The sequence below is a fragment of the Cricetulus griseus genome, assembly GCF_003668045.3.
Source record: "Cricetulus griseus strain 17A/GY chromosome 1 unlocalized genomic scaffold, alternate assembly CriGri-PICRH-1.0 chr1_1, whole genome shotgun sequence".
NCBI lineage: Eukaryota > Metazoa > Chordata > Mammalia > Rodentia > Cricetidae > Cricetulus > Cricetulus griseus.
In genome coordinates, this window is record NW_023276807.1 from 8,311,975 (window position 1) to 8,326,674 (window position 14,700).

Consider the following 14,700-nt stretch of genomic DNA (forward strand, 5'->3'; position numbering starts at 1 on the left):
CAATGTAGGAGAGAACCAACTCTAGCAAGCTATCCTCTGCCTTCCACACTCACACCATGGCATGTTCACACCCCTATGTACATAGACATGTGCATTTGTGCCCATATACAATTTTAAAAATTAAAATAGAAATACTCAATTTGCATTTTCTTCAAAATCCAACAAAGCCATTTTAACTTAGTCCAGAAAAATAAAATTTTTATCCATATTATCAAAAAGCAAACAATTATGTGCTGAGTAAGAGACTAAACACATGATGACGTCCTGCCTAGTGACAGTTGTATTCACTTACATACACAATGGAAAAACAAAATAACTCAAGGACAGCATTTCTCACAATGTACCCCGGCATTAAATGACCCACACTAACTGTACACAGCAGCTTAAAAAAGAAATGCAAAGCTCACCTTTCAATCATTTACTTCTATAATAGGAACTACAGAAACTTTTAAACCTGTACATGGGTTTATCCCCAAAACCTATAACCAATCTTACAGAGGCCTCCCTTTCCAGACTGAGAAAGCAGTCTCCTTTCTGTGTACAGAGCACACATAGCCTGCTTTGGGTCTCCACTCTCCAAGTATTATCCTAACTACTACTCTAAGGACATTCCATGCCTGATGAGACCTACCTCTGAAGAGATGGCCAGGCTTATACATGGGTAACTGACAGAAGACTCAAAACAATCAACACCCAAGAGTAGCAGCTGTTAGAGGCAAGGGCTCCCAAGACACAGCTAGCTCCAAGCAAACTGAGGGATAGTCAATTACCATGATAAATGTAGGACCCTCCACATTCTCTTTCACTTTATTCAAGCCTCCAATCTGGTATTACCAAGATGTGGCTTCTTTGAAATCTAGGAACTATTTATTTCTCCTCACTAATCTATGCCTCATGCAAAGAAACTCTACTGTGGACACCACTGTATCTACTTACCAAATGCAATTCTGTTACAGTCTCATGTTCTCTCGTGGCCTCTGCAGGACTCCACCTGTAATATCACTCTCTTAAACTGTTCATTTTCTGCCTAACATTGGGTTTGTAATACACAACGGCACAGATTGACTTTCTTGCTCACTGTTCACATGGTGCCTGGCACACATTATGCACGAATTAAGCATTTCAGTAATAAGAGATCTCGCCTAGCTGACGAGGCTCGAAATACTTTCGGACAGTGAACCAAAAAATGAAGATTAAGCCTTTAAATCACTGGTAAGAGCTGAGGATCCACAATTTTTTTCCTGACAATCAAAAGAGAAAGAAGCAAAAATGGCAGGAAAGTGCACCCATAGCCTAAGAGAGCTGAGGTGCTACACACCTCAAATTCACAGTGGCACGCCCTGGGACTTGAGTCATGTAAAAGTGAATGAACACAGCCAACATCTACAGGCACATCCTCAACCACACCCAACATTCAGTATCTCACTAGGAATCCCTAAGAAAGCCTGTCTCTTGATGCACAGTCTTTTCTCAAATAACAATCTTGAGCCCAAGATCTCCAAATTGCAATAATAAAAGCTACACAGTAATTACACAAAGAACATCAAAAACACTGAGGCAGGCAAAGAAGTTTGAGAGGCAACAGTATTCTTTCACTCTCTAAACAGGTAAGAATGCTTTCAGGCCAAGAGTTTTCAAAATGTCCACAATTATTACATTTAGTAAGGAATGAGCTAATGCCCAAGTCTCTAATAAAAGATAAATATTTAAAAAATGTAAAGTTGTACAAGTTGGCACTTGTTTATAAACCCAACACTCAGACAGATACTCAGGGGGCTAATGCAGAAGAACCATGAGTTCAAAACCAGTATGGTTCACTTAGCAAGATCCTAATTCACAGTACAACCCCTATTCCCCCATGATTCTGAAGGAAATTTTGGAGCAAATTCAGACAAGTAACCTCATCCCTTCACACATAACAGAGAAAGAGAAAATCATTTCCTTAACTTGGGATACATTTTTATGTCAAAAAAAATTTAAGCTTGTGTACAAAGGTTAGAGGTGACCCACATCAGTTAGTTCTCTCCTGTCACCTTGTGTGATCCCAAAGTGGAATTCAGGCCCTCTCAGGCCTGCTTCTTAAATCCTGGTGAATCAACAGCTCCTATTTGGGATACAGGAAGACAACAGTCTTCAGCATCAAGGCACTGGCTACCTTTATACAATGAAATCTAAGAAACACACAAGAGAAGGAAAAATGTAGTTTCTGATGCTAGTGAATTCAGTGATAGTAAAGTTTGTCTTTAAAGCAATAAGAAAGAAACTGGACTCATAGCTCAAGAACATGACTTAACCTTACATCAAGAGTGGAGAAGGGCTGGGTGTTGGTGGCACACACCTTTAATCCCAGCACTCGGGAGGCAGAGCCAGGCAGATCTCTGTGAGTTCGAGACCAGCCTGGTCTACAAGAGCTAGCTCCAGGACAGCCTCCAAAGCCACAAAGAAACACTGTCTCAAAAGAGTGGAGAAGGTAAAGATTTGAGGAAAGTAGAGCTTTCAAATCCACGCCCCCCCCCCCAAAAAAAAATAAGCCATGTCATGAGAATCAGAGCCAGGCACATTCAGGGTAGTATACCCAGAAAGGTGTCTGGTTAAACTGATGGAAATGGAAAGACTAAGAAGACAAACTCCTGCTCCTTTCTCTTCTTCTCTCCTACAGGCTCCCAGCAGGCAGTCTTCTGAACAAGAACCAGATGCCAGGCAAAAATATCTTCCCAATGCACCATTCAAAAGAGCCGAATGCTAAAAACAATTCTAGTGTCAATCAACTGGTAAACACCTAGGCAGATATATGGCATATCCATATATTGGAATACTATGAACTAATAAAAAGAAACCACCAGGGAAGTAGAAGCCGAGACCCACAACTTATCACTGAACTGAACTGGAATCCAGAGAAGGACTAGTGAAGAGCAAAGGGGTCCAGACCAGGCTGGTGAAACCCACAGAAACAACTGACCTGAACATTGGGGAAACTCCTGCTCCCCAGAATGATAGCTGGGATACCAGCATGGGACTGATCCAGACCCCAGGAACGTGGGTGTTGGTGAGAAGACCTCAGAAATCTATGGGGCCTCCTGTAGTAGATCGGTACTTATCCCTAGCATAGGTGTAGATTTTGGGAGCCCATTCCACATAGATGAATACTCCCTGAGCCAAGACACATGGGGATGGGCCTAGGCCCTATCCCAAAGGATACGATAGACTCTGAAGACACCCTATGGAAGACCTCACCATCCAGGGGGAGCAGAAAGGATATGTGATAGGTTTTAGTTGGGGGGGGAGGTAGTAGGGGAGGACAGGAGGGAGAAGGGAACTGGGATTGTCATGCAAAACAATCTTGTTTCTAATTCAAATAAAAAAAAAAGAAAGAAACCACCAGGCTGCTATATAGGTAAACCTCAAAAACAGGAAATGACAGTAATCACATGCTACACACTGAAATAAAAAGTAAAAGGCAAATGTACACAAACAGAACCACTGGTACTTGCCTGGTACCCTGAGTGAGAATGGGGAGTAACTGTAAATGAGCATTTCACCTGGATCATCACAGTGGTGAAAACCCACTGTGGGTAAAGGCTGCCTGCTCTGTAAGAGAATTAAAGATCACTGAAATGCAAGCTTCAACGGGGCAAACATCACAGAATATAAGATAAACCTTTCAAAATCAATTTCTAAACCCAATGTCCTGAAAAGTTGTCCCAAGCTGCACTGGGCACTGGAAAGCACTCCTCTCCATTTGCCTCCCACATCTCCTCTTCCTCACTTCACCTCCAGGGCCTGCACATCCTAAGTCAGCACAAGACCCTGCACAAGGCACCGCTGGCACATTTTCCGTTATGTTTTCATGCTGTTGCTGTTATTGCTGAGTGAAAGAAACTCCTGAGCCAATCCACAAGTTCAAGAACACAGACATAACTCCTAGTTAATCGTGGTGGAATGATCACATGCACCGTGAGCTATAACCCTCATAAAATTATAAGGGAAACAAAAAGAATGAGAAAAAGACTGAGGGAGACTATGACACACATCATTTCCACCAAGTTTTGAAAACTGAAAGGTGACAGAGCAGTTATTGACTTATTAAAAAAGAAAAAACTACTACCCAAATGCCAGGATATGTAGACAGTAAAACAAATCATGCAGCTTGCCCTCTAGAGTCCAGAAAACATCATCAAACATCATCACTTGAAAGCAACTCACACTGAGTAAGCACAATGCTAAACTCAAGAGAATTCATTTATCTAAGCTTGCAGTCCTTTCTTTGCCTCACACACTGGGTCACTACCTCACACCACTCCACACCACGGTGAATCCCACGGTTAATCCCTAGAGGAAGGGAAGCTCCAGACAGGGTAGAGGCCAAGCGGAGGGCAGAGGTGAGGAAGATGAGCTTAGCGTCAAGCAACAAGTTACAACTTCACATCCTGTGTATTTTTCCTGAAAACCACTGGAGGATGTATTTCAGCATAATGAGATAGTAAGAAAGAAGGTGGCCACGAGAAACAGGGACACTCTATGACATAGCCCGACACTAGGCCTAGGGGCAGTTTTATCTGCCCAGCTCTGAGGTAGCCCCAGGATGGTAAAGCTTGTCTGAAACAATTACATGTATATACTTAGCATTAGGGGAAATGGCGGAGCGAGGTTGAACTTGGCTAGGCATTTGGCTTATCTTTCAGAGTATGTGAATGGAAAAGTAAAGGTGAGGCACTGAAAACTAAGCAGTAACAAAGCAATGCAAGAGGAAGGGCAATGTTTAAAAAAAAAAAAAAAAGGAAATACGGTATGCTGGTTGGTGCACAGATAAATAATATTTACAAGTCATGATAATATAAACAGGTATCATTTTAGCCCCAAATGATGACATACCCATTTATGGGTGGAGCAAGAACAAGAGCCAATTATTTAACTGCTCTTGAACTACAGTAGCTCAGCAGCAGCAACTACTGTCACAGGATGTCAGCACATAAATAAAACTAGTGAACTGAGAAAAATGGGTACCAACATACAATAGGGAGACATGACAGTAAATATCAACCACAGCAACTAGCTCAGTCTGTAGAACATAGGACTTAATCCCAGGGTCATGGGTTTGAGCCCCACATTGGGTGCCAGATGATGCAGGGAATCAAAGAATTACTTTACCTTTTATTTTTCAAGCACAGTCATCACAAACAAGAACAGAGAATCCTAACCAGGCCCTGCTTCCTGCTCCTGCTTCCACTTCCTCGTTCCAAAAGGGCTGCACATCCCTCAGCTCCGCCTTTTCATTTAGTCATGTCCATTCCCCATGAAAACTCTGTCTCTTGGACCAAAACACTGCTCTCTACTGACTAGCAGACTCGTGACAAAAATTCTGAAACAGCACTGAAAACTGATGCCTCTGAAGGACCAGGATAGCTCCATATGCTGAAACAAGCATCCTAGGATTTTTAATCCCTACTCTAATTGTAATTATTATACATTTTAAGGCCCTTATCATAAATAAGAGATGGTTTTTTAAAGTTATAACTCAAAGGTGGGGTTCTTTCTTTTAATTATTTAAATGTAATTGGATAACTTGTCCATATGTAGCCATATTTGAGACACGATGCCAGAAATCAGGGATATTTGGCAATAAGCACAAAGCTGGAAGCACAGGTTCCTTGGCTTGGCTTCTCAATGGCGGAAAGTCAACTGCTAAACAACAGCCTGCTTAATGTGCCAAGCGAGATGTGCCTACTCCCTATCAGTTTTACTTGTCAGGTCCCTACTTCTCAAAGGACAGTGCACTAACCAGAGTGCAAAATAAGATTGTTCCTGAAACAGCACGCATACTCTAGCAAACTATACACTAGCACTCTATATGTCTATTTTCCGTTTCAATTTCCCAGTCATCTGTTTTATTGGACAGTTCCTGAGCTGCCTGGGTTTTAAAAAGAGCATTTCAGAGGGGTGTAAGGACATTTCTATAGTCCAGCTAATCTGGAGACTAAGGCAGGAAAACCTTGAGTTCAAGGCCAGACTGAGCTACAGAGATAAACTAAGACTATGCCTCATTTTAAAGCAACAACTGGCCAGTGTAGTGGCACCCACCTTAAATCCCAACACTGAAAGCAAAGGCAAGAGAAACTACAAGTTCAAGGCCAGCCTGGTCTGGTCTACACAGTGAGTTCTAAACCAACCAAGGGCTACATAGTGAGAACCTGTCTCATAACAACAAGCAGTGAGCTGTGCTGGAAGTGGCCTGCACATACACCTGACAGCTGTCACTTTGTATCCACTCCTGTCTTTCCTGCAGTCACTGAAGGAAGAAGCAGTAGCCCTCCCCACAGTGCATCAGCACATGCAAGAAGCCCTGTGCAGGAAACAGTACAGTAAGCACCGGCAAAATCACAAACCAGGGGCTGGAGAGGTGGCTCAGCGGTTAAGAGCACTGGCTGTTCTTCCAAAGGACCTGGGTTCAATTCCCAGCACCCACGTGGCAGCTCACAACTGTCTGTAACTCCTGTTCCAGGGGACCCAATACCCTCACACAGACATATATGCAAGCAAAAACACCAATGTACATAAAATACAAATAAATAATTTGAAAAAAAAAAAACCACAAACCACTGCTGTACATTTTCCCATTGACTCCCAAAGTTACTTCTAAACTCCCCTAATGGTCCCCATACTAAAATATTTCTCATTTTAAAACATTAAGTCCTAAAACTTTACTCCTTAAATTTTGTTCAGGAAAACATGCATCCTAAATCATTACTTTGCTAACCCAAATAATACCAGCAGCCTGTAGTATTGAAGCAGTCTCATAACAGAAGATCATATTCTACTTGGCAAACAGTGTTGTAAAGCCCAGAAACATATTTCTGGCAAATGGTAATAAATGTAACATTCCCTTGCCCTTCTCAGTCTCTCATAGCCATCTTTCCACATACCCAAACAGTTTACCCTGATTCAACCCTTGCGTTATCTACTAGCAGAGCAAACTAAACTGCCCAGTCTTTTACAGTGAAGTAAGCACTTGGGGATCCTTACTCTGATCATAAGCAGCCCTGGTATTCTAACCTGGATCATTCAGATGAGAAACCACACTTAGTGTAAAATCTACTTAAATTCTCAAAGCAACTACTTACAAATACTCCCCATAATACAATCTACTAGGTTATCTGCCTACCCTGTGAGAAACACTGTAAACACTAATTCAAACCCTGAAAACCATCACGAACTCTAAACGTGGGACACTGAGAAGCCACCTAGTATGCTTTTGAACAATTCACTGTCCATAAAGCCCCCTCATCTAAACCAGAGGATAAACCTGAGAGGTGGCCACATGGTAGTGCTCACCTCTCACCATAGCTGTGTCTTAACACTTTGCCTTTCTGTGTCCAAAAAGTGTGAATTTCTCCAATTAAATATCCTACTGCTACCTGTTATTATTTTTTAATGGCTGGGATAAATGATTGGGAAAATGAAAGCACTGATAAAATAGGGGCATCGTGAACTTAATACAACAGAGAGAAATGAGAAATGTCTGAGGATCCAAGTGTGGGCAGTGCTTGGTTCACACAGCCACTCACACCAGTGGGCAAGTACTTACTAATAAAAGCAAAGAAACCAACAAAATACCACACAGAAATTCATGTTAAAGCATCTACCTTTAAGGCACTCCCTAAGAAGGAAGCTCCTTGGTTAACTCATCCTCAGCTCAGCACAACTTTCCTGTGACACATCACTCCAAAAGGAGAACTATCTTTTTTTTAATGTTTCTTTGTTCTCTCAGGCTCAACCTGTGAACACACTGTTATCAAAAAGACATGGATAATACTTTCAGATTGTGTTAATTCATAGAATTACACACACATCTCCAATTCTGGCTAAGAAAAAAAGGCAAAAATACAAGTTTGCAGCTAGCTATTGTGGGTCCATATTTATTACAATGTTTCAGCAAGTGTTAAAATCCCACCCCATAAGGGCTGGCTGAACTCTGTCAAGCTTTGATGTCTGTGCCTTTGGGAAGCAGTGTGTGGAAGTCTGGGGCTGGCAGTCTTTGGAGCTGCGAAGCAATACTTGTTCAACAGGCTGGCGTCCTCCCACCTTCCCCACATCCAGGATCCTTCCAGATCCTTCTCAGAACATGTCTGGACATGCCACTCAGCTACAGATCAGCTGACACAACACTCTCCCGATGGGACATCATGCTCAGAATTCTCATTGCCCACTGCACGGCTGCACCTCCAACCAGGAATAAGAGATGGATGTGCTACCTGCCAGACAATTCTTAGGGTACTCTATCCCTGAGTAGCAATCACAATCAAATGAACACTCGTACCCTGTCCATCAAAGTCCCACCTAATCTAATAGAAAGAACTCCCATTTAAAAGGGAGAACCAAAGCCTTCAAGAATGTAGGCATCACCCAAGGAAAACACATAGAGAGAGAAATTCCCAAGTATTGGCCTCAACCTTGCTTCCTCTCTACCACCTCCACCACTGCCTTACTTCAGACCTTCACCACCCCTCTCACAACTGTCCTAGGCCAACCATCTTACCTGTTCTTCCCAAAATATCACCTGATGAAGGTCCCTACTCCTAGGGATCCTGAGCCCAATAAAACCTTGTAATAGCTTTTCAGTGCTTAAGGAATGAGGTTGTTCCTCAACTACAGGCCAAAAACATGCCTTCCTGATACTTCCATTCCCCTAGTCTTGCCATTCCCAATGGTCACTCCTGGCCCTTCATACTCCACACACCCTTGTCACTCTCTGCCTTTCTTAAGTAACTGAAGCGGCAGAGCTAGCAAACACAAACTCTCAGTGTTAGCTACCCTTCCTCACATCACGGCCTCTGACCTAACTAGCCTCCTTCTGAGCCACCCGGGGTTTACCTGACACCTATCCTCCAAGGCCAGCCAAATAGGGGCAGATCTGCTCTATCCTCCATAGTATCTCCCTGAGGCCACCCAGACTTTAGCCATCTACTTGATGGAGTCACACACACACACACACACACACACACACACACACACACACACACACACACTACACTCTCTCACACACATTCTCTCTCATTCACACACATCTCTCTCTCTCTCTCTCTCTCTCTCTCTCTCTCTCTCTCTCTCTCTCTCATAGACACCCAGGCGCAGGCACAGGCACACCAGCAATGCTTATTACTGAATTCTTCTCTAACACGTTACAATCCCTTCAAGACAGAATTTTCCTTCTCAGGGTGGCAGTATACTCACAAAATACAAAATAATAGTAGTTACTCAAGAAAAACAAAAATCCTCAAATACTCTGAAGAAAAATAAAACCCAAAGTAAGATAGACATAAGCCTTTGGCTGGTCTTAATCTCCCACACTATTAGTGGCCTCTCTGATGAAAATAATGGAAATGCACCATTTATTCAATGTGAATAACTAGTAAGCAAATACACAGACCACTCCTACAGACATTTCTCTTACATGGTATTCCGAACAGGACCTTGTAAACACAACTACACACACAGTAGGTATCCAGGGACAGAACTGAGGGCCCACCTCATAGTAGGCAAGCACTTGATCACTGAACCTAGGAAACACCCCAAAAATTATTTTTCTAAGCTTTCATTTATGAGTATCTTTCCACATAATCCTTCAGGTACCTAAGGCTACAAATAAATTTCTCTGAAGGAAATACATTGTCTTTCAACTTACTTTTTTTAATATGTTTTACTTTTGGGGTAGATATGTCATGTGCATGTGTAAGTGTTTGCATGTGTGTTTGGGTGCACATACCTGTGGTCACCACCCAGAGAGAGGAGATCCTCCTCTGTAACACCCTGCCTCATTCCCTGGAGCCAGGAACTCTCAGTGAATCTGAAGCTAGACTGGAGGGCAAACCCCAGGCCTGTCTGCCTGCCTCCAACCCCACAGAAACAGGTAATCCAGCTTCTTACACGGGTGCTGGAGTTTGGAACTCATCCTTTCCATAGCACAGCCAGCATTCTCGGCTGCTGGGCTATCGCTCTAGCACCTTAACTCCTCTTTTAAAGAAAAGACTAGAGATACGGTTCAACCAGACCAATCTACTCTTTTTAGAAATATTTTTAGAGCCAGAACATATCCTCAAAAAGTCAAACAGATTTCAACAAAATCCTCCACTTCTACTCACTTCACTTAAACACAGACCCCTCAAAATAAGCAACCTGTTTTACTCTGTTCCTACAAAATAGAGGGACAGGTAGGGTGGCTTAGGAGGTAAAGCACTTGCAGAGCAAGCATGAGGACAGAATTCAGAACCCCATCATCCAGGTGGGCACGGTGGCCCACTATAATGCCAGCATGTGGGAGATAGAGACAGGGAACCCAGAACAAACCAACTAACTAGACTAGCTGTATTGGCAAACTCTGGGTTTAAGTGGAGATTCTACCACAATATATAAGGCAGAAAATAATCAAGGAAGACACCTGACATTAACCTCAGGCCTCCATATGCCACCCACATACATACCATACATGGGGGTATACACACACAGACATTCACACATGCATATATATACATATATGTGTATGTGTATGTACATATATGTGTATGTATATGTATGTATGTATTATGTATGTATAAAAATATATGCATATATATAAATAGAAAATACAATACTGAAATAAATTAGAACTCTAGGTTGTTCGGCTAATGTTTTCCCTAAAAAATGTTTTTCTTAAAATTTTTCTTTATAAATTATAATAAATTCTACTATTAATAACCTAATCCCAAAACCACTCCATGCCAAGCAGCTAAAAATAAACAAATAAATAAATAAATCATTCTGTACAACAGTACTGGATCTAAAAATTATATACTTAAAGGGAAACAGATGCCATTTCTAGGAGATGTTACCTGTTCATAAACCTGCTAGTGGCAAGGACTGGGGCAAGCATGGCACACTAAAGAAAACCTGATGAGTTTCCAAGTATGGAATAACGCTGTGATAATGTTTAAAAAGGAGGAAATACTTTAGTATTTATCAATCAAGTGTTATCTTAAGTTCAAAGAAAAGGAAAGGAAGAAGACTATATATGAAACAAAAATCAATGGTGCTATTAAACTAAGCTATAAAAACATGCAACTTGATTCCTTAGATTTGCATAGAAGATGCTTCATCTGCACAGTGTGTAGTCCAAGAACACTAGGGAATGTATCCCTAGCACTCCCCAAAAGCAATGCTTAGCAAAGCCTTGGGGTAGGAAGGGTGGGGCCAAAGAAAAGAGGAGGAGAAACAACAAAGAACCTGCCCAAGTTCACACCACCAAGTGCCCACCTCTTAAAACCTTTTTTATTCATGCTGGCCTTTTAAAATTCACCAGTGCCTTCCAGCTTACTTCACTACCCACAGTTTCCACGCTGACCCAGGGAGACACAAACAATCCAACTACTGTGTAACCAGGTCAAAAACAAGCTCTGGCTAACTCACTTGGAAGAGTCTACTCACCACTTAGATTTGGCCAGAGAAACTGGGTTAGAAAAAAACCAACCAGTGCTTAAACAAACACTGGAGCTGGGAAGAATGTCTTTAAGCCACTCAGAGAGTTGCAACACAATCTTTTCCAAAATTTTCCAAAGCCTTCCAAATTCAGTTTGAGCCCAGCAGCCCTGTTAACAGGGCTGCCTTTCAAATTCAAAAATCTGGCCTGGACCCCAAAAGTTAACCAACAAAACAAGCTAATTCACTTGAGATCACCTAAGAATACTGACTCAAGTTCAGACCACAAGCCTGTCAATACCATCATCCAGGTCCCAGGGTGGGAGAAGGGGGATTCTAAAGCTGGGAGAAGCAATCAGGAACACACAAACCCTATTCATAAAACAGAAAAGGGATAATAGAATCCACACTTAATTTGGCCTCAGAAAATGTCTACAGTCAGCTTCCACCACCACCCCCATTTTTAGTGAAACAATCACAATTCTTCATGGTGAGCCACAAAGCCCTCCTTCATAAAATAATCTTCTGTAGCTCAACCTTGACCCAGTCCTAACAACTAGAGAACTCCCCCAGCAAAGACAGCTTCCAGAAAACTTTTGGTAACAAGAAAGAAATCAAGAAAGATAAAGTTCTTTTTCTTTCCTTTTCTTTTTTCATTTTGGAGCCTGAGCGTCCTTCTAGAATATACATGCAACAACTCAACAGAATGAGCAACACAGTTAAAGTCACATTAGGCACCAGCTACCCAGCACAGACTAACCAGGCTCCAGAATGCTTAGTTTCATTTGTAGCTGGGCGAGGAGGGCAAATGTAAAGAAAGAGAAGGACCTGGGGTGGTGGGTGTGAAACCTGGCACCCTCTCTGCTCCTCCTTCCTCGCTATCTCAATTACACAGCTGTTACACAGGTTATTCCTGGAATTCAGATTTTATAATCCCCACACTGTAATTCTTCCTGCTCCTGTGACCCAAACACACACTCCTCCGGCTTCCCCCAAAATACTGTCCACCAGAAGAGGGTAGGCTGGCCAAAGCTTTAAAAGCAGTCCCAGGTAACACCAAACTCCCCACGTTAAGTCCTCTGGCAAACGCTCTTAGGCAAGAAGCATGATGACAATTCTCAAGAAGACCAAGCCAGTTGGTAATCACAGACAAGGCCTATCTACACTAAATTTTAATTCACAAACAAATGCAAACGCACGGAGGTCAGATTTGGAGAAAGGGGAGGTGGGGTGAGGGGGGAGACCCTCTGGTCATCTTTGAACTCAAAATTCCTTTTCTATTTTGCTGCAGCAAAGTGCATGCCTAACAGTGTAGCTTATTTCCTTTATCTCAAAGCCAGGAAATGAGGTCCTTTAAGGCCAGTCTGAACACAGTCGGCAAAAAAAAAAAAAAAAAAAAAAAAAGAAAAAAAAAAAAGCCAGGCGAAACCCCTTTCCCAACTTTGGCCAGGCGGCATGGCCTCCAGTCAGCAGCGTCTTGCCACCCTTTCCCTCGTCCCCTAAGAAGTTTCTCCACGCCACGGGGAACAAAGGCGCCCCCACACCGACCTTATAGACTTGTCCATAGGTGCCATTTCCAACCACTTCCACCAGCTCAAAAATCCCAGCAGGGTCCTGGAGAGACACGAGGGGGAGATGATCATTTAAAAAGGGGGCCCCCAAATGAAGAGACAGAGAGGGGCGGAGGGATGCAGGGCGGTGACAAAGGCTCTGGCCCCGCCGGGTCCCCGCCGGCCAGGAGCGCCGCGATGAGTCGCGCCCGAGTCCCACACCCGCCCGCACCGCCCGGCAGACAAAGGGGCCGCCGCGCCCGCGGGTGTCCGCGGCCGTGTCCACCAGGGCGCGGCCACACTCACCCGCAGGGACGAGAGGTCGATATCCACCAGACTCTTCGCGGGCGAATCGTTCGCCATCTTCCCCGGTCGCCGCCCCGAGACGGGAGCGACAAGCCGCGGCGGTCAGGAGCTCCGCGGCGCCGGGGCACGGGCCGTACGGGCAAGGCCGCCGGCGGGCGGCGGCGGCGGCGGCGGCGGAGGGCGCGGCGTCTCCTCGGAGCGCAGCGAGCGCGGGCGCGGGCTCACACCATGGCGCGGCGGCCGTCAGCCCCCCACCCACCCCAGCCCCGGGCGTCTCCCGCCGCCTCGGCCCCGGCGCCCGCTCGCCCGCGCGCGCGCTGCCGCGCCGCCCGCCTTGGAGGAGCGGCCCGGAGCTGGGGCCGCGGCGCCGCCGGAGAGTGCGGCGAGCGAGCTCGAGGCCGCGAGACAAAGATGCCGCGGGAGGCGGGGGCGGGGCGGGACGCGGGGCACCGACCGGCGCTTCTGAGGAGGAGCGAGCGGCTCCCCCCGCCTCCTCGTCCTCCTCCTCCTCCTCCGCCGGGAAAGCAAGCGGCGGGCGGGCGGCGGCGGGCGGAACCCGGCTCTAGCCCTCGCCCGCGCCCGCGCCGCGTGAATATTCAGCAGGGGTGGGGCTCGAACAATGGCGGGGCGCCGGCCCCTCCGCGGGATGGCGGCCGGGCCCAGGGTGGGGCTGGGAGTCCTCGGGGCCTTCCCGGAGGAGGTGCGGGACTCGAGGGAACGCCCCTGCCTCCGCTAACAATGAATGAAGAACACGGGGGAGCCCCGCGGGCCGCGCCGGGGAAAGGGTGTGCCCGAGCGGGCTAGAGGACCTGCCTCGGTCCCCACCCACCTCTCCCCAGGTCCCCGCCGCCGCCTACCGCCTGTGGGTCCCGGAGCCCCTGGTTTCCCTTTCCCCCACAGGGTTTTCCTTTCCTTTCTCTTTCCCAGGCTCAATTTGTGGCATGGTTGCAGTTGGAGGATTCGCTGAGCATCACTTGACTGCCCGGCCGAATCCCAAACAGCCCCTGTAATTGCTTGTTGCTGTGTTCCTGACAATGTGTGGCCGGTGTGCCCTCTGTTTAGGATCTCAGGGCCGGGACAGTGCTTAGTACCTGGAGATCACCACGGGTCACCAAACAGGCTTCTCCCAGCACAATGGAAAGCAAGTCAGCTAGCCAGTTTAAATACTGTTTCATTAAGTCATCTTCATCACATTTCCGGACCAGCCAAAAGCGTGTTTGGTGGCTCCCTGTTAGCTTACAACGGGTGTTCTCTGGAGTACCCCAGAATGACCAGGTAGTATTGCAAAGAAGCTGATTTGAGGATTGACTCCCACATGCAAGAGGCCTGGAAAGGGACAAGTTAGCCGATGAAGCTAAGCTTGGTCTTCCACAGTGCCACCAATATCAAAATCCGAGGT

At 45.3% G+C, this 14,700-nt stretch overlaps 1 protein-coding gene across 50 annotated transcripts in view; it reads right to left on the reverse strand.

Annotated features, from left to right (window-relative positions):
• The window catches only part of Map4k4 (mitogen-activated protein kinase kinase kinase kinase 4), a 145,919-nt gene extending 132,437 nt beyond the window's left edge, over nucleotides 1-13,482 (reverse strand). For 21 of the 50 annotated variants that reach the window (XM_035452459.1, XM_035452468.1, XM_035452458.1 and 18 more), the window contains exons 1-2: nucleotides 13,302-13,480; nucleotides 12,994-13,059 (exon numbers count right to left, since the gene is read on the reverse strand). In XM_035452459.1, the coding sequence (XP_035308350.1) occupies nucleotides 12,994-13,059; nucleotides 13,302-13,358 (123 nt within the window). In that variant the 5' untranslated portion in view covers nucleotides 13,359-13,480. Of the gene's footprint in view, nucleotides 1-12,993; nucleotides 13,060-13,301 lie in introns of all 50 variants that reach the window. The other 29 variants (XM_027386786.2, XM_035452467.1, XM_027386776.2 and 26 more) reach the window with 3 other exon arrangements.
• Between the last annotated feature and the right edge of the window lie 1,218 nt (nucleotides 13,483-14,700).